Here is a 19425-nt window from a genome sequence, read left to right as displayed (position 1 = left end):
AGCGGAAACGCGGCGGAAAGTCGTTCTGCTTCACTGGAATTCTAGAGGAGGCGTTGACTGGAAGCTACACTAGCATGTAAACAACCGGTCGTAAAATGGCACCGGGCACCAAAACCATGGCACCAAAAGTGTAGGCTGAAATGCTGATCGACGCGATCAAGAACAAGCCCTTGCTCTACGACAAGAGTGGCACTAAAACGTACTGTCAGCAATACGTGCGATAGTATTCAACCTCGCGCGACCGGAGGTGCGGCAACGAAGCCTTGGCGTGACCCAACTTCTCGGGCTTTTGCAAAGCCAGGCGAACCCACCACCACCGTTTCCGAGGTGTCCGCGTCTTCCGTTTATTTATTGTCCATTTGTAGAAAACAAGTAGGTAGAAGTATAATAGCCATTTCTTCTTCCACTTCCATGGCAGACAATAGTTAGGCAGATTCCTCGTTGGCGCTCCATAATTCTCCTCGCACGTGTGCGGTATGTTGCAGAAGTCGCGGGGTGCTTTTCTCGTCACGACGATAGATTGGGAGCGTAGGTCTCACGTAGGACGCGCAGGCTTTGGCGAGCCCCAACACAAGGGCCACCGTTGCCCCTTTGGTGTCCTGGAGGTGCCGACAATACGAAATGATGAAATGTTATTACAACTTGTAAATAGAAGCTATTAAAGAAATATTATCACGCCTAGGCACCAACTTGTGACTCAGCGCTACCGCGCGCGTGTGCGGAGAATTACGGAACGCCAACGAGGAATTTACCGAAGGTCGCAGATGACACGCGAAGTTGCGTAAAATGATCACTTTTGATGACGGTACGTGGGTCAAAGAATGAACATACCGCTCGAAATAATGCGATAATGTATGCCACCACGCCGACAAACGTACGCAGACTAGATGGATCTGGACGAAAACGGCAGCGGCGGCCGTGGCGGTAGCAAAACAAATGTCAACAACTTGGACAGGCGCGGAAAAAATTTTCCGGCCGCTTCGGCCTTTCCGCCCGCTTTGGCCTTTCCGCCCGCTTGCCGCTTTCTAAGTGTGAACGTAGGCTTAGTCTGCGCGAGAAACGTCTCTTGTTTGCGATTGCGCCCCTACGGAAGGCTGGTAATTACTGTTGTGTTGTTGAATCCCAAACCAGCAATTACGGAAGGCTGGTAGTTGCTGTTTTGTTGTGGAATCCCAAACCAGCAATGTACACACGAAGGGGTTGATGACAGCAGTGAAATTCCACCGACTCGCAATAGAATGCACGAAACAGACAGCCAACAAGCATGAATTACTGCTGTGCGCAGTACAGCGTAAGTAAACTCTTGTTGGAGGCGCTGACAGTTCTCGTCGGAGTTCACGCGTCCTGAGAAATTGATTATGTGCACTATGCACTGAACAATACCGGAGTTTATTCCTGCATCACTAGTAAGTACACCAATCAGTCGAGATTCTGTGAGGTACAAGGCCGCTTGCACGTTTGCACCGGCGTAAGTGAAGCAGAAATGAGTTGCACGCACTACTTAAAATGCGTACACATGCCATATCTGTGCTGTGCGGTGAAATATTCTGTACAATTCTGAATCTGTTGACGTAAAGGCAAATGACGGCTGCACGATCGCACACAGCGGAAGACACAGCGGCCCATGCACTTGCAGCAGGAAATGCAACCCTCTCGTATGAGGGAGCAGGGCGACGAAAGCTTCGAAAAAAAAAAAAAAACGCCTTACGCGTTCTTGCGCGTATTTAAGTTTTCTAGCACAAAGACGCAGCGAACAAGCTATTGATATGGGAGTAGGTATAGCCTGGTCACACGTGCATTTTCACGCGCATAGCCGTCCTTGACTTGTGAAACGCACTTCGCCCCGACGAGGACGACGCCATCTACGCTTAACAGAAATTAACAATTAATGATGTCTTCTCCGATCGCACGGGTCGTCTCAATGATGCGTTTTCGAAGACTGGTCCACTCAGTGGCGCGATGAGAGACCGTTGCTCCAAACGCCCAATGTACCTGTCGTGCTTACTGTATTTGCTGAGCTTACTTTACTTTTTGCTTAATTTCTTCACAAGCACACGCACACGCGAGGTGGGGGGGGGGGGGGGGGGGGCGGTGCCATGTCTTTGATATACATGTATAGAGTCTGCTTACACTACCGCTATTTATTATCGATCACGTGACCTAGAGGAAAGCAGAAGCGTGCCCCCCCCCCCCGGTCGGGCCGGTGAACCCCCCCCCGAAAAAAATTTCTGGCTACGCCCCTGATGGGAAAACACATCTTCCAGCTGAGGTCCGAGTAGCCGCTAGGTGGTTTTGCCCTAATGTCGATTACGGTCGCAGCACTTGCTCTGCGACAAATGCATCAAGGACAGATACCGAACTTTGGCCAATGTTTCTTGCCAAAAAATCATTCTGCTTTGTGTACAGCCATTGCTATGTTAGGTTGCAGCATACATTTTCTGCTTTGGACACAGAGAAAGGGAGTGTGCGCTTGATTCGGGGGGCCTGTTCTGCCACATGAGTCAGAGGTGTGCCTTGGTGTTTTCTGCATTTTGCTTAATTTGACTGCCCAGATATTTCAATAAATTTTGTTGGTCCCGTCAGGGTCGAATTAACGCATCGACTGAATTGTATGAACATGCACGCAGGACAACGCAGTGCTTCTTTCTGCGACCGTGCCAGGGGTTTATCCAGAATAACGAAGTTATTGGTTGTATCTTTTTTATTTATTTATTTATTTCAAAATACCTTACGTGCCCCATGAGGAGCATTGAGTAAGGGGGGCATCACTGCAAGGCAGTTTTACACGTAAAGACCGAGACTCGAGGAGCACAAAAATGCGTACATGCGGTGGCATACAAAACGTCGGCTAAATTTCATCAGGCATATTGCTTGCACACATATCAAACATCGTGTAAGAAAATGTGTAGTTCAAAGTATGAAAGAGAAAAAAAGAATACTAACAATACGCAGATAAACAGAAACAACAGTTCTGGGTAGTGTACAAAATATCAAGTACACTTTACCAAGCACATTGTTTGCGCACATAATCAAACACCGTGTAAGAAAAAAGTGTAGCTTAAAGCATGAAAGAGAAAAAAAAAAATCAGCATGACGTTACATATAAATAGAGAGCATGGCATATAGAATGACACATTTTTGGATATAAACTGCAAGTTTAGGAGTTGCCTAAATTTATCTGTCTGTTTGCACGACAGTGCTGTCAGGGAGAGAATTCCACAAGCGGATGGCTCGTGGCAAAGCCAACAAGTTAAATGCATCCGTCCTTCCGTAGATACGAGTGAAGCTTTAATCATGATTCAGTCGTCTTCATATCCAACTTGCACATTCCAGCAGCAAAGACGATGACTTTATTTGATTAATATATTTATGGAGCAAGGACAACGATGCCACGTCCTGATGAATAATTAGTGCAGGAAGCGAAAGGTCAAGTTTGATTCAAGTTATACTTGACTGCCTATTGTAATTGTGGCAAATGAATCGACTAGCTCAGTTTTGGATGGCTTCTCACATGCAGATTAGGTACTTGTGATGAGGACACCTTGTCAGGGATGACCAAAGGGGGGGGGGGGGGGTAGGGAAGAGGTTTAAGGGTCTACTGCTCTTATTACCACATTATTTTATTTTATTAAGTCTGAATGCTTTTTTTAACGAATGCGCAAAAAATACAACGAAGGTGAAGAGAGAAAGGCAGGAACGAATGCTGTATAGAAGGCCAAAATGTGTGCCTCGTTCTGTGGGATTATAATTTCAATACTATATTGTAACGCACAGTTGAGTGAAGGTACTTTAATTAGCTAACGTTGGGCGAACTTGTACCCGACAATATTGAAACACCCATGGCATTTTGTCACCACGTTTGAAAATTGCAAGAACATAATAAGGGACAGCGTTTATAGTTTTCATTTGATTGCACACAGTTTATTCTTTTTTTCCCTATGCAGAACAAAGTGAAGCAAATTATTAATCTACAAGTTTTAGTAGAACAAAGTGCAGACGTTTTCAAAACTAAGTACAATTTAATTTTGCACGAGAAAAAAAAAGCAAAAAAATTGAGCACAACAGACACGTAGCAACCATGGTGATGCGTCGCAAAAACAGATGCCTGCTCATCATTCCTCGGAAATGCCGGACCCCCCCAATCCCCCCATATCCTGACATTTCGGCGTTCCCAACGTGGGGCAAGCTCTTGGAAAACGGGACGACGATCGGTTCGGTGCGAAGAAGGCTTTGTCCGGACCAGCGTTAGGCCTCACCCAAATGCTACCTAGATTGGGCATGTGCTTTCTTGAGGGCGAGTTAACGCTGCACCAGTATCGCCAAACTCGTGTAGACACTGAGATTTGCAGCGAGTTTTCTCCTAAGAGTACGCCCGAAGCGAGTGAGTGCAGCAGCTGACGCGGTGGTCGATTTTCTCTGCACATATGTAAATAGCCTCTTTTCTGTATCTTCGACTCTGGGAACCGGGCACCGGAAACGCTGGCTAGGACGTCAGCGGGGCGCAGTCCCAGGAGTCGGCTCGGAAGCTGCGGGTTGAGCAGTGAGCGGGGAACACTTAGCTAGGCCTGCATCTCCTCACGGCGGCTCGTTGGAACCTTTTATGGGTCTTTTGTGGCATTGGTATCCGTCATGGACGCGATTAGGCCTTAGGCTCTGCGGAGCTGCCGGTCGCACGTTCGAAGACGACCATGCCGTGACATTTAGCGGGTGCAACCGGATTCACTAGTTTTACTATACTCGCCCGAGCAGAGAAACCTCTTTCGAAACAGAAAGCTTATTTTGTTCAGATGAACTCAATATTTTGCGGGCGGAATAACGGAAAATTCGGGGGACCATAGAGCGCTTTGTTCATACGAGCATCACCCACTTTCACGCTGGATCGGACCGGAAAATTCGGTCGAAGCGAATAACTTCATTCAAAAGAACTGGATTGTTTTTTTTTCTCTCGCTGCCGCATAAAGCTATGCGGTAGACGGGTGGTTCAGCATCGTGTCAGATGGCCGACGCTGCGGCGGCCTCTACTGCCTTAATTGTAAGTGTTTCTGGAGTGCATTTGAGCGATTTTGCAGAACGAGTGAAGCCGCCTGGACTTGCTATTGCTGCCATGGTCCACGTCCCTGCCTGCTGTCTCGGCCCCTCCCTGTTCGCGGCCCGATGCAGCAGCACATGGCAGCCACAATGAGGGAGGCCCATCATCATACACTCCCACGAGGATGCGTCGGTGCGAGGTTCATCGTGCCGGCGCGCGTGCCGCTTCGAGAAAGTCCTGACCCGTGGTGGACATTGGACATGTTCCCGGGTGGACATTGCGGCGCACATCTTGATCGAGGGCAAGCCATCTTCAGCAACCGTCATCGTCAACCACTGTGACGGCTGCCACATGTGGGCGGCCGCCACACAGGACTGTGCTGCCTATCAACGTGGATTCGGACATTTTCTGCTGGAGTTTACCATCGCATCTTCCCGGATATTTTGTCGATTCCATAGTTCCAGCGATTTCTCCGCCGTACGGCAATATTTAAGGGTGGAGGGATGTGGGAATTCTCGGGTCCCATAACCGCCGCACGGGCAGCGAACGTCGCGTCAGGCGCATGCGTGCCAGGGAGAGTTGGGAGAGGGGAAACTTTCCTTCCGCGTGCGGTGCACGGGAATCGCAAGCGCTATCAGCGCCACCGGGTGGGTCACGTGAGATCCCGCTGATATCGCCCGAGTGTCTTTGGTCCCCAGCAAGCGGCGATGGCGGAAGTCGCCGCCGCCGCTACCGTATTCCCGCACGTGGATATAGTCAACCCTGTTCTTGCCGCGGCAATCGCCGCGGCCGCCCATATTTCCCCAATAGGTAAGTCGGAAGCCCTTATTTACCTAGTATGTTATTCTCTTCGAGGGAACCCTCAGCGATGTCAACTATAGCTAGCTGGCCCGCTCGAAGTGTTAGTTGCTGTCGTAATAAATGCTTTCCGAGTGTACACGTGGTTGTCGTCTATTGTTTCCTCGAGCTTGTACCGGACCGCGGTTGATGTGCAGGCATGCACCAACCACGGGGCTCGGTGTGTCGAGGCAGAGGGCCGTTGGCATTCCCCCTTTTCCCGACAAGTGTCAAAAGCCTTGTTGAAATCGAGGAAAATACAATCCATTTGGCTACTAGAATTTAACGTTGCAGCGAAGTCATGTGTAAATTCTATTAGTTGCATGTCGCAGGAAAATCCTTATCTAAAACCATGCTGTGTAGGTCAGAAAAAATTGTTAGCCTGAAGTTGGTTTATTAAATTTGTATGAATGATATGCTCAAGGGTTTTACAAGGCACACACGTTAAAGAACTAGGCCTATAATTACAAGTGCTCGCTTGCTTTGTCCCCATTCTTGTAGATGGGAATTACATTTGCTCGTTTCCAGTCATCAGGTAATGCTCCTTGCGACAAATTTTCTGAACACAGCTGTAAGAAACGGGGTAATAGAACCAGCACTGTTTTTGAGAATGAAGTTGGAAACCTGATCTGGACCCGACGCTGAGGTTGCAGTAAGCTTCTTTAAAAGGCATGCGACACCCTGTTCAGAAACCTCTAACTTGACCATTTCTGATAATGCTCCTATATTATATGTTCCAATTTGAACAGCTGACAATACTGAAAACACCGTTTGAAAATACCGGTTAAAACAATCAGCTTTGGTTGCATTATCGGACAAGTATTTATTACCATCAATTATATCCTTTATAGCGCCATCAGTTTTAACTTATTTCTAGACAAGTTTAAGGTTGCATGCTTTTCACTTTATTAGTTAGGTCACTTAAACCTCTGCCTCGTGCAAATGTCTGGCCTTTCCAAGTTTTTTTTCATCTGTATATACGTTTAAACATCTGTCGTCTGGCAATATTTACGGTAGAGACAATCTCTTTTATTTATGAGGGTTCGAATTTCCTTGTTCAGCCAAGGCTTATCATCTCGGTGTTTGGCAGATATGACTCGTGATGGGACGAAAGGTTGAGTTCGCGATAACAGTTTTGTCTTCAGTATATTCCACATGGTATCCACAACAGAACACAAACATCACTCTGAAACTGGGAAATATAAGTGTCATTGCAATGGAGATTCCTCTTTCATGAAATAAAAACACTTTGCATCACACTGAAGCGTGTTGCTGTGCCACAGCACATTTAACGACTACAACGTCATGGTTCCCGGCACTGTATCAACAGAAGATGCAAGGCTTTGATCATGGCAAAAAACCAAGTTTGCTCTAGTGCTGCAGACCCTCGTAGGGGCTGTCACAAGCTGATATATAGCTAATGAACATTCGTCATTTCTTTGATAGCTCTATGCAGCAATGACTCAATGTCAACTACCGGTTTGAATGAGGTCCATGCCACATCTGGCAGGTTAAAATCACGTGCAACCATTACATAAGTTGTGCCGAGAGTTGACAAAATATTGCTTAAGGTGGTTACAATGTTACGTAGAACGAACCAACAGCCCCAGTGGAGCCGTAACTCAGAATTATTTTGCATCACACACGTCACTACCAGTATCGATGTGGACGCTAAACACTGTTATGGACCGTACGAAAGCACCGCCGCCGTGAGTCGTGTGGTCCTTTGGATATACTGTATAGGTCAACGCAAAAAATTCATGATCTGCGATGGTGTTATCGAGCCAAGATTCAGTGCCGAAAACTATATGTGCTTTAGTAATTTCTAATAACGAGACGAACTCTGTTTTCTTGCCTCGCACCGCAGCTCTCATTCATGCTACAGATTTGACAGTTGCTGTCGCTTGTCGGAAAAGATAAAATGAAGACATCGGTTTACACTACGCAGCGACTGTTTTGCATACAGAACAAACTGTAGCCAATGTGTCATCGGCAGTGGCTCGGGCCTGGGGGCCAGCACAGCAACATTGGCCTCCCAGCCATTGTGCCAACAGTTAATCTTGCCATTGTGCGGGTGTATATATGCTCTAGCACACAGAGCATCCAGCGTCGGGGAAACGGCGTAAAGGAAAACGGCATGCTGTGTGGTTCTACAATTGCCACGTAATCCAGTTGTTTATTTTAATTTAATCGTACCGCAGTGATGGCCTAGCTGTAGAGCATCCGCCTCGTATGCGGGAGGTACCGAGTTCAAATGCCGGTGCCGCCGGGAACCCACCGGTTTTTCTAATGGGTAGAGATGTCCCCTGGCCTGGTGCTCAGCTATCGTGGTGGTCCACATCTCTAAAGAGGGCCCAATAGAGATTTCAGCTCTTGTCTCTGGGCGCTTCTTGTCCAACCACAGACGGCCTTGTAGACGAGCATCTGCCGCGGCTATGGGAGGCAAGTGCTGTCGCCGGGTATCTACCGGTAAAATAGGCACAAGCGCGCTCCCGGCCTGGTGCTCGGCCATTATGGGACCTCAGCGCTTGGAAAGGGGTGTTTGACCTCAACCTGAAGGCGCCCCCACCTCAATATTGTGCTTGGGGCGCCACATGGGAAATGACCGCCATGGGAGCAGCCCAGACATCACTTTTTTTCCGTGCTCACGTTGGTTTCGACGGGAATTGAGGACGCAGGCTCCTTTCCCAAGCGAATCACCCCTGAAGAAAGCCGAACGCCAGGCGGGGGCACGCTTGTACCCATTTGAACCAGCGGGTCCCCGGCGGCGGTGGGAATCGAACCCATAGCCTCCCGCAGCCAAGGCGGGTGCTCTACCACTAAGCCACTATAGTTGTTTATTTTAATTTCGATGCCCTTATTGTTTCTGCGATCTCTTACGGGTTACACAGCGGTACGTGGCCAGTTTCGCAGTTTCACAATATACCTCAAACCTAATTTTGGATCGAACGAACCTTTGTCACTGGATTATCATGTCCGTTGTAACAAGTGTCAACTGTACATGTAAGCTTGTTTGCATCTCACACTACTGATGGTCACAATATGACTTGATTAAGCCTGCCTCACTTGTGTATATTTTACTGATGTATTTGTATATGTACCCAGGCCTCACGTAATTCCCCTTTTAATAGGAGTCTTCAGGGTAAAATGAGATAAAATGAAATGAACAACTTCAAATGACACATTCAACGCATTTGGCAGAATTGTGCGTTTTGAGCAGCGGTGTGGCTTGATTGAATTGCAGCCATCAAGTGAGCGTGTCAATTCTGCATGATCATATCAATTGCAAGACTATGTAATAGTGATGGTTTAAATTGTGTGCATGTCATTTATTGCTGTTCCTGTGCCACGTATCAGTGTGGGAAGCCACCAACAGGCCACCAAAGTTTTCCAGAGACCGCTTGCTGGTTCGTCGGAGGCATCACGCTTGCATTTCTTTCGTACAGACGTGATTGCAATTTTTTTTCACAGATATCAGCGTGCATGCTTATAAACGAAGGTAATTTTGTATCCTATGTGACTTTGTTGTAACAAGGTTAAACTATTAATCTCTAAAGGGAAAACAGCGCGAAAAAACACGACAAGAAGGGGGACAGCGCTGGTCTGTGTCCCTCTTCTTGTCGTGTTTTCCCTTTCGAGTATGTACCAACTAGCCCAAGCCTCTACGGTCTTGCTGTTATTCTCTCTCTTTCATTGACATTTTTGTTTGTATTCTCTTAGCTTTTCAAGAAAACTTTAGTTGTGAGTGAAGCACCCATCATTATGCATGTTGACTGTGCCCACTAAGTTCTTGTGCAACTGGCCCAACAATTTCAGGCTCACCTGCATGCAGAAGACGGGACACACAAAGACAAGAACAGCACTCACATAGATGTGCGCTTGCCAGAGGACTGGGTGCAGTCCAGGATATGTGACGACTGCTGAAGCAGCTCCTGCTTGGCCCTGAATTCAGGTGAGTGCAGGTACTGCTCCATGCTCTGTAACTGTGAGTCGGCAAACTGTGCCAGCCGCAGGTGGGCAGCCCACAAAGCATCTTCCGCACGCCCCGACAGAAGCTGCACGGCCTGCAAGATGGTCAGATGAGAGGGTCAAAGAATGGCATCAGAATCTGATGAAATAAAGGGTAGGCACAACAAATTAGGCGCACATTCCTGGTGCTGCAATCACATTAAAACAACAATTGTGCGGAATTAGGTCCCATCAGGTGGTCCAGGATTCCTCCAACACTGAATGTGTATGAGAGAATCACAAGAGATATTGGCACCACTGCCAAAGTTGCTCAAAGTAGGTAATTAATTTCCGAGTGATAACAGACTTTCATTACAGTGTTGGAGACCTTAAAAGAATCATGCTGTATTGATGACTGCTGCCTCCTGCATTTTTGTCGAAACACAGCGACATTTCTTGTTCTAGCACTTACTTCTTCCTTCTGTAATCTTCAGCTAGACGTTATGCAGTGGTTGCCTCCATTGTTGAACAATTCAGGGCAGGTTATGTCCAATGTGACTAAATTGCTTGTGCTAGAATTGCCTCTGATCTCCAGGAAGGACGCATTGGGCGGACACGAGCGCCTACAGCACGTCGCTGCGAGACCACAGGCGCAAGCTGGGACACGCCGCTAGAAAAGTCCCAGTGGCTATGCTACTTGCTCTCACGATAACCAATGGGCCAACGTGTGAGAGCTCGGGCAATCTCTTTCGGCTTGGGCCTCCGACCCCGAGCAAGCACTAGGCACTGCTCTTCAGCCTAAAGGGTCCCTGAAACGGTTCGGACAAATTTTGTAGACGCGTAGGGTGCAGCTACAGTAAAATATTCAAGTCACAATTTAACTGAAGCATCTCATATTAAGAGAGCTATGGACGATTCAAAGTTACCCTCCTCCCTAGCCATGCATTTCCTCCTCAACTCGCTCGCCGAGTGATCGGGACTAAGCTCCGCCTGTGCTGGCTCTATGTCATGTTGTGACGTACGTTGTCGTCTATTTCCGGTTGTCTTGGAGCCAGCGCGCAAAGGCTCGCCAACCTCTCCGCTAGCCGCCCGGCTGTCGATCCCCAGCGAGAGCGATCAAGCCGCGTGCATTGCGAGCGTTCTGTCGCAGCGCCGAGCATGTCCAGTATTCCGGTAACCACAGGCGAGCTGGGTGTTTTGACGGACAGCCAGAGGCGTAAACTAAAGCCTCTCTATACCGCTGTGAAGAAGGAGCTTCGTAGACGTACTTGAGCGGCCTGATCGGCATGCACGGTCCAGCCATCTGGTGGTGCAGAGCTTAACCAGCCAAAAACAGAGCTAATATTCCTGTAACTAAGCGTAACACATTTTAAACATGACAACGTGTTCAAGATTATGCTCCTGCCAAAAATTTGAGCCAGCAGCAAAGTAGAAAAAAAACTTGGTTACTGCTATATTAGCTGTGTGTTTGGTTGAGCTTTGTGCCGCCAGGTGGCTGCACCGTGCAAGCAGTTCATGTTCGAACCTCCAAACATCACGTAAAACGTGGTAAAGCTACAGTAAAGCGGCCAGTACACTTGTGCTTGCGTTTACTTGAACACCGGACACGCTAAACTCTATTGTGGCAAACCTTCGACGTGAAGCCACGGCGGCAAATGCGTAAATGCTGGCGCCGTTTGGATCAGTTTGGATACCGTAAGTCCGATGCACTGCAGCCACTCCGCTGGTCTGCTGCCTTGCAGCGGGGCACGATGTCGAAGGGGCGCACGATGTCGCAGCTTGACATGTCACCGATCGCTACGTTTGTAGCCCACAACGCAACAAGGGCGAACGGTGGTGTTCGCGAAAAGAAAGAACAAGACCAACACTGACTGCGCAGCTCTCGTCAACACGGAGCACGTTGTAACACAAGCAGACGACACTTGCTGTGGGCCAGAAGTGCTTTTTGTGTAGCGACACATGTCCTTGTGCATTCTCTTTCTGTTACTTTCTTTTTATAGAAACAAATCAACTAACATCTAAACTAATATGAGCAACATTTGTTCACCATAATGTTCGAAAAATTATCGATGACACACCCTGGGCAGCCAATCGGATAGCTGGCCCAGTGACGTATTCTGGGCAAATCACGTCATCTGGGCACAAAAATCAGGCGCTTGGTGTGCTGCAATCGGTAGCCATGTACATTTTTAAAACCCTATAATAAATTACACGCTTTACGTGGAGCGCTTGGCTGCGTCAATTAATGATCAGAAAGACCTACTTTAACGACTCGGTACGTTTGTACAAAATCGTCAAAATCATTTCAGGGTCCCTTTAACGACCGGAAAGAATGAACACAAAGTACGCACTCACCGCACGGGCAAAGGCAGCGTGCGCGAGCTCAGCACGTTGTGCGAGCTATAAACTAAGATGTCAGCGGACAAAAGGAAAGCATGTACGTACCCAGTGCTGTCCCGGAGGTAAGAGACCCGCGCTCAGTCCGGAGCAGCCGACGGCGGCTATCCCGACGACACAAGCGCCCCCAGCGCAAACCACTGCGAGTGGTACAGGGAGTGTACATCGCAAACTGCCACTGAAACCGGTTGCGAGTGGTACAGGGAAAGGCGTAGAGACGGCAGAACAGGTGAAGTCCGCGCAATGGCACCGGCGCATACCTCGATCCCCACAAGGGGCAGTGTATTAGAATCTCCGAAGGGCTGCACAAATCAGCGCCTCTTCCTCTCCACAATCACGTCCTCGCTCTCTCTCTGGCACGAAAGGCACATACAAATCTGGGCGCCACTTGTGCTTTGGGTGTTTTTCCAGCTGAATGGACCTTTTCAAAAAAAGATAAGGCCACATTAAGTTTCTCCACCAACACCAGCACTTGTCATTCCCCTAGACAAGCTGCGCACGTTCAACCCATCCACTCCACAGCTGCACTGCATTGTGGTTGTATTGCACATGGCAATTTCTTTCTTCACTGAGCTGTGCTCACGGTGTAAGATATATACTCTTTAGGTGGGGACACTTCTCGGCTTGCTTGCGAGACTTGATTGACCAGATAAAGTAGCAACAGTGCACGCCGATCAGCCTGGTGACGGTAGTGGATACTGTCATGAGTGAGTAGACAGCGTCAACGCACTGCGTAGGAGCGTCTGCTCCAATTAAACACCATCGAGTCGCCGACAAAGACGACGATGTTGGCGGGCGGTGGCACGAGCGACCAGACGAGGGAGAAAGAGAATCGACCAATCAGGGGTCGACACGAAACCACAGGCTGTGGTACGAGGAACGAGGAAGAAGAAGAAGAGACTGGGACGCTCGAAGAGAGATCGCTCGGAGACGGGGTGCAAGGATCGCTGGTGTCGAGGTCGGTGTCGTCGGGGTCCAGACCCGAACCCGAGAGCCTCAACAGAACCAGCATGGCCCCGGTTGTCCATGGAGGGATCCACCGAGCGTAAGGCCCGGTTATTCCTGCGGAAGCTGCTGCTGCCGGCGTTCGTGTTCCTGCTGGCGTTCCTGTTCCTGTTGCTGTTCCTGCTGGCGTGCCTGTTCCGGTTGGCGTTCCTGTTGCTGATCCTGAGCTGCCGTGCGGAGAGCAGAGGTCACCTGGGGGTGACCAGAGGCCTGGAACGACGCTGACGAGAGGCGCCAGGGCGAAGCCGCGAACCAGGGAACCGGTACGGGCGCCGCTCAGCTACAGCGGTCGGACTTGGTCGGTCTTCGACTCCGACAACCTTGGACTCGGACGTCCGGGTTGGCTCTACTGTGCGTCCGCGTCCCTCGCATGCCACTGCCCGCCACGTCACTACTGCCGTCAACGCAAGTGCTAGTGCACGCCGTCAACGCAAGTGCCCGAGTAACTAAGACTCGATGATTTTTGTTTCTTTGTTTTGATTGAGACTCTTCTCGCGTGGACTAACGGGGTTAATTGTATTTTGGTTTTTTATGTACTTTTTGTGTTCTGTTTAGTGTTCTTTTCTTTTCCTCCCTTTCCTTGCTTTGAATATTAAGTTTGTTTTGAAAAAGAAAATGGCTTTGTCTTTCCTGAACGGAGGCTCTGCCTCAGTGTAACAATTCACTCCCGAAGAACCTGACATCACAGATACCTATGGGCGGTACGATGCAACTTCAAGACAGAAAAGCTTTTTATTGGTTGAATCTCCCGTTGGCATACCTGCGAACCTAGCAACACGAATATTCGGGAGACCACCGCACGAGAGGGGGAGGTCAAACTTTTGACCCCCCCCCACCCCCCCCCCAAGAAAAATGTTGCCGCCGTGCGAAACGGAGCACGTGGTACATAGTCCATACTTGTCACGAATACGCGAAGTGGCAAAGCACAGAAACTCAGTCGTGTATGATCTCAAAAATACTTGCAAGTACTTATTCTTGGCTTTGGAAAGTGCCATCGATCATTCCAACAAAACTCGAGGAAACAAAAAGTAGTTCGGCATTCACACTTCACTCGACAACCCAACAAAGCCAACTGAAGCCTAGCGCACTCACGGTCATATAACGACTAGACATAAGACAGCTTTTGCCGGGAGCTCCATTCATTATGACTGGCGACACGCTCGAACTGGTCCAGCCAATCTTGGACATCTTCAATGGCGTCACCATGGAAACTTTGTGGGACCATAGGATGCTGTAGCGTCACCTGTGATGGAGTTGCAGTGGCCATGGCGGTAGTACTTAGACGCGGTCCGGCAGGATCCTGCAAGGGGTTGAACTCGGGCGTCAGGCCTAGCAGGCGGCGGCTGTACCGGTGAACAACAGTTTCGACGAGCGAAGGCGATTCCGCGTTCTATGGATGGCTCCGCGAAGGGGTGCTAAGCATGAGGCAATCCTACCCAGCACCTCCACCAGTGTCACGACCTCGCAGGAGACGTGGAAGCCAGCGTACAGCACGTATACAAGCACTTTATATGAGCAGCAAACGCGACGTTGTTGTCGTTACTGTTTTTCTACCCGCGCGCTTCTTCAGCGTCGTTTCCATGGCCGGGCACATACCCGCGGCGACGATATAGCATGTGGCAATATCTCCGCAATCAGCACCATTCATCGTAGTGGAGGAAACGGACGCGCCTTTACCCACCTTCAAAGTGGATGAAGGCTTTGGTGTAGAAACAGTTGGTGTTGACCTTCAGAGAAGTCAATGTGCAGAACTTCACAGGCTCCTGGCTACTTACGACTACGTTTTTTCCGAAGTGCCCAGAAAGACAAACTTGTAGGAGTCTCGCCTTCAGTTTAGAACATCTGAACCCGTCAACACTCTGCAATATCCATTACCCTTCACAATGAAGGAAGGTGTCGGGAAGGAAGTTCATGACATGCTGTAGCTCGGGCTCCAACTCGCAACTCACTCTCGGTTCTTGTAAAGAAACACAATAAGAGTTACCGGGCTAGTATTGATTTCCGTCACATCAATGATGTTCTGGTATTCGACGCAGAAGCTATACCAAGGACGGATGTGATTTTCACTGAAATCGGTATGAAAAGGTTCCTTTTCAAATGCGACCGCACTAAAGGATACTGGCAGGTCCCACTCGACGAAGGCTCATAGACACTATTATTTTCTCTACATGGCGTTCGGGATCAAGGCTGCATCCACTGCATTTACTCGATTAACGAGAACTCTCCTCCAGGGCCAGATGACAATAACTTTCGGTGCTTTCAGTACTTGTGAGAGGTCAAGCAACGCTCTGCGCTGGGCTGAGCTTCGAAAGCGGCTCCTCACGAAAGTGAAAAGCGCCAAAAGGAATTGGCACCGGGAAAAGGCATCGCTACAAAATACCGGCCCAGGGTGTCCGAAATGTAGTTCACTACATCAATGACGTTCTCATCGCTACAATGACCTGGGTGGACCATGTAGAAACCCTGCACCGCGTGTTGCATAGGATCCAAGAAGTCAGATTGACAATCAAGCCTCAGAAGTGCGAGACTACTTTGATCCAGCAATCCGCGACCCGTCCCTGAAGTCCACTGTTGCCTTGGCGATAACTTCTCCGCTTGCTTCATCGCCTCGCCCGCCGTCAGCCAACGGTGAACTGGTTTAGCTCTGACTATACCACATGCTGCCTCTCGCAATGTGCTATGCTACTGCTTTGTTTGCTTGTTTTAGAATATGTGTTTCATTGTCTCTTGCTTAGATTTCATTAAGTTCTTCAATCCTGTGTGCATTAAATGTATTGGGTGTTTTCCTGGGACGAAGGGCTGCATCCTTGTTTGGTACTCTGAGTTTCTGCCTCAGGGACCAGTCTGAAACCGTTACGAGAAGCTGCTTCACAGATGGCAACAGAGTTATTCACAGCCACCACCTTTGTGACATATCACGCACTCGTTCCCGATGCCATTCATAGATGCACATCAGTCTCTTTTTATAGCTTCCAGCAACCTGTCGCAAGATGAGCACTGGATTACACGGCGGCCGTGAAAGTGTCATAACCCGGTTGCATGCATTTCCACATATGGCAGATGCACAAAACGGGGCAGCGAGCGTAGCACGAACTTGCCATGACCGTCCAGATTTCAAAATATTGCCATGAGACAGTGAAGGGGCTGCTACTGTAGGTTGGACGAAGACAACGGCGACGAAGTAGCCAGAGGCGCGCGACCGCCTTGCATCCGTCGCTGCTGCTTGCCCAAGCCTTGTATATAGCAATACTCCCTAAATAAACATTATCCCCGTAACATGTTTTGGTGGAGGTGTTGGGTAAACCTGTCAACGTTCCGGCTCCGTCAACCAAGCACGGAACTTCGAAGCAGTCGCCGTCTTGGTTGCTCTGCGATGACCAGTAAAGTGCCGACGGTGCAGCAGCCACCGGCTCCTGTGATTCTTTTGCACCCACAAGACCCGAGAACCTTTCCTGGCACAGATGGTTTGGATGTCGAAGACTGGATTGACATGTACTAATGCATCAGCAACTGCAACAGGTGGGACCCCACGGTTATGTTAGCCAACGGGATACTCTATCTGAAAGGAACGGCACGCGTGTGGTACCGGACGCATGAAGAAGATCTTACAAGTAGGGACTCTTGCAAGGCGAAGCTGTGCGAGTTGTTCGGCAGATCATTTGGCCAACAGCAGGCCGCTAAAAAGGAGTTGGGATATCGTATCCAGATGACCACTGAATCGTACATTTCGTATATACAGGACGTACTGGGCCTTTGTCGAAAAGTTGATGCAAAAATGGCCGAAGATGACAAGATATCGCATGTTTTGAAAGGAATAGCATCCGACGCGTTTAATCTACAGGTGTGTAAGGACTGTACGACGGTTGACGCCATAGTTAAGGAATGCCAGCGCTTTGAACAAGCGAAGAGTCGCCGCATCCCCCGCCAGTTCCTTCGGCTACCTAAAACCGCCGCCACATCATCATGCGAAGACCCACCGACACCTGTACAGGCTACAGCGTCAGAAGATGTAACGCGTATTGTCCAACACGAACTCAAAGCTCTAGCTCCTATGGCCGTTCTTCCAGACGTTCAGTCAGCCAACCTGCCAACTGTGTCACTCATACTCATACAAGCAGTCGTCCGCCAGGAGTTCGCGAACATAGGATTATCATCGGCCGTCTATTCCATCCGTACATCTGAACGTACCCCTGCAAATGTCACCCAGAACCAGGTCTACCCTTCACGCTGCAGAAACCCGGCTGACTGGAGGACGGCAGACGACCGACCCATATGTTTCAACTGCTCTCGTGTTGGACACATTGCCCGTCACTGCCGCAGTAGCTGGTCATCACCTTCAAACTGGAGCACTGGATCTTGGCGTCGTCCTGGAGGCAACATTGGATGGTTTTCCCCTCGTTCTGATCCACATGCTTCCGATGCTTCCGATGCCACCGTTCCACACTCCCAGTTTAGCCGCTCACCGTCCCCACAAGAGCGTCGATCTCGATCGCCACGACCATATTGGTCATCGTACCCTGCACGGCCTGACACCTACGCTTCGAAAAACTAAGCCGTGCAGCTCCCGGAGGTGACGCTGCATCAGTGACCCGACATACAAATCCTCTGTTGACTGTACCTACGCGCCGAAACCTTCTGGACATTCAAGTGGACGACGTCACCGTTACGGCCCTCATAGACACCGGAGTGCAGATTTCAATAATGAGCGCTGCTCTCCGTACTCAGCTCCGCAAAGTGATTACGCCCGCAATTCAGAGCACAGTACGGGTCGCTGATGGCAGCTCGTCTACCGTCCTTGGTATGTGCACCGCCCGAGTGTGCATTGCTGGCCATCAGACCATTGGTTTGTTTGCTGTGCTTGCGCAGTGTCCCCACGACGTGATCCTCAGCCTAGACTTTCTCTCGACGCACTCAGGCCTTATCGACTGCTCCACAGGTGTCCTTCAACTGAAACTCCCTTTTGACGCCCACGTACTATCGGACACTCCCAGCCGCTTATGTTCTGTCGAGTTCCTCCACCTGCCACCGCAAGCCTCCACGTACGTCCCATTAAGTCCCTCTCCTCCTGTGTGTGATGGTGAATACGTTGTTTCCCCGATTCTCCACATGGACCTGATGCACTCTGTCGTTCTCTCGCACACTGTGGTTACCGTACGCGACAACAAAACCTGCCTGCCACTTTTCAACTTTGGTCTTTCTACCCACATGCTTCCTGCTGGTATCGCGCTTGCCACCGTGTCATCATTGCAGGATTGCGCAATTTCTGTGTTAGCCGTCAACGGCCCTCGAACTGTTTTCGGCTCTCTCACGGCCACCTCGTCGCTATGTGCCAATTTCTAGAAAATGATATCAGCCGACCTCCCGCATACGCAAGCAGAGGATCTTCGCCGGGACTTGCTGTCGTATTCCGATATCTTTGATCTCGAAAATCGCCCTTCAGGCCAGACAACAGTTGTTCAGTACTCCATCCACACCGGTGATGCTCAACCGGTTCACCGGCGCCCTTATCGCGTTTCCGCTGCGGAACGTGCCATAATCCAAAAGGAAGTCAATAAAATGCTGGCCAAGAACATCATCGAACCGTCCTCGAGTCCTTGGGCCACTCCTGTTGTGCTGGTCAAGAAAAAGGACAACACCTGGCGATTTTGTGTTGATTATCGACACCTCAACAAGATCACGAAAAAGGACGTCTATCGCTTGCCCTGTATCGATGACGCACTCGACTGTCTTCATGGCGCCCAATATTTCTCGTCTATTGACCTTCACTCAGGTTATTGGCAGATTGCTGTTGACCCACTGGACCGCGAAAAAACCGCATTCGTAACTCCCGATGGCCTCTATCACTTTAAAGTGATGCCTTTCGGCCTTTGCAATGCGCCGGCCACATTCGAGCGCATGATGGATTCGCTTCTTCGTGGCTTGAAATGGTCAACCTGCTTGTGCTACTGTCATGAGTCACCGGCAAGACGTATGATAACGCGAAAAAAGACAAAGACGCTGGCCGAAGAAACAGCCAAGGCACTCACAGGCGAGAAGCACGTGAAGCGCGAGAAAAAAAACAAACACAAGAAATGAAGAAAAAGGGGACGCAGGCGATGATGAGCTGGCATTGCTGACGTGGTCGACAAGCAGTTGCATTTCCAGCTGTGCTCTGGAGACGGGAGGCAGTAGCTTCAGGGACCATGGACCGAAGAGGGGACGTTCGCTAG

The 19425-nt window shown here is 49.5% G+C and overlaps 1 protein-coding gene across 1 annotated transcript in view; it reads right to left on the bottom strand.

The window, feature by feature from the left end:
- Nucleotides 1–19425, bottom strand: part of LOC119461848 (serine-protein kinase ATM) — a 754892-nt gene that overhangs the window by 144358 nt on the left and 591109 nt on the right. The window contains exon 51 of the mRNA XM_037723219.2: nucleotides 9734–9930. Within this exon, the coding sequence (XP_037579147.2) occupies nucleotides 9734–9930 (197 nt within the window). The remainder of the gene's footprint in view (nucleotides 1–9733; nucleotides 9931–19425) is intronic.

The sequence above is a fragment of the Dermacentor silvarum genome, chromosome 8, assembly GCF_013339745.2.
Source record: "Dermacentor silvarum isolate Dsil-2018 chromosome 8, BIME_Dsil_1.4, whole genome shotgun sequence".
In the NCBI taxonomy this organism is placed as follows: domain Eukaryota; kingdom Metazoa; phylum Arthropoda; class Arachnida; order Ixodida; family Ixodidae; genus Dermacentor; species Dermacentor silvarum.
This window is presented reverse-complemented; position numbering and strand designations above follow the sequence as displayed.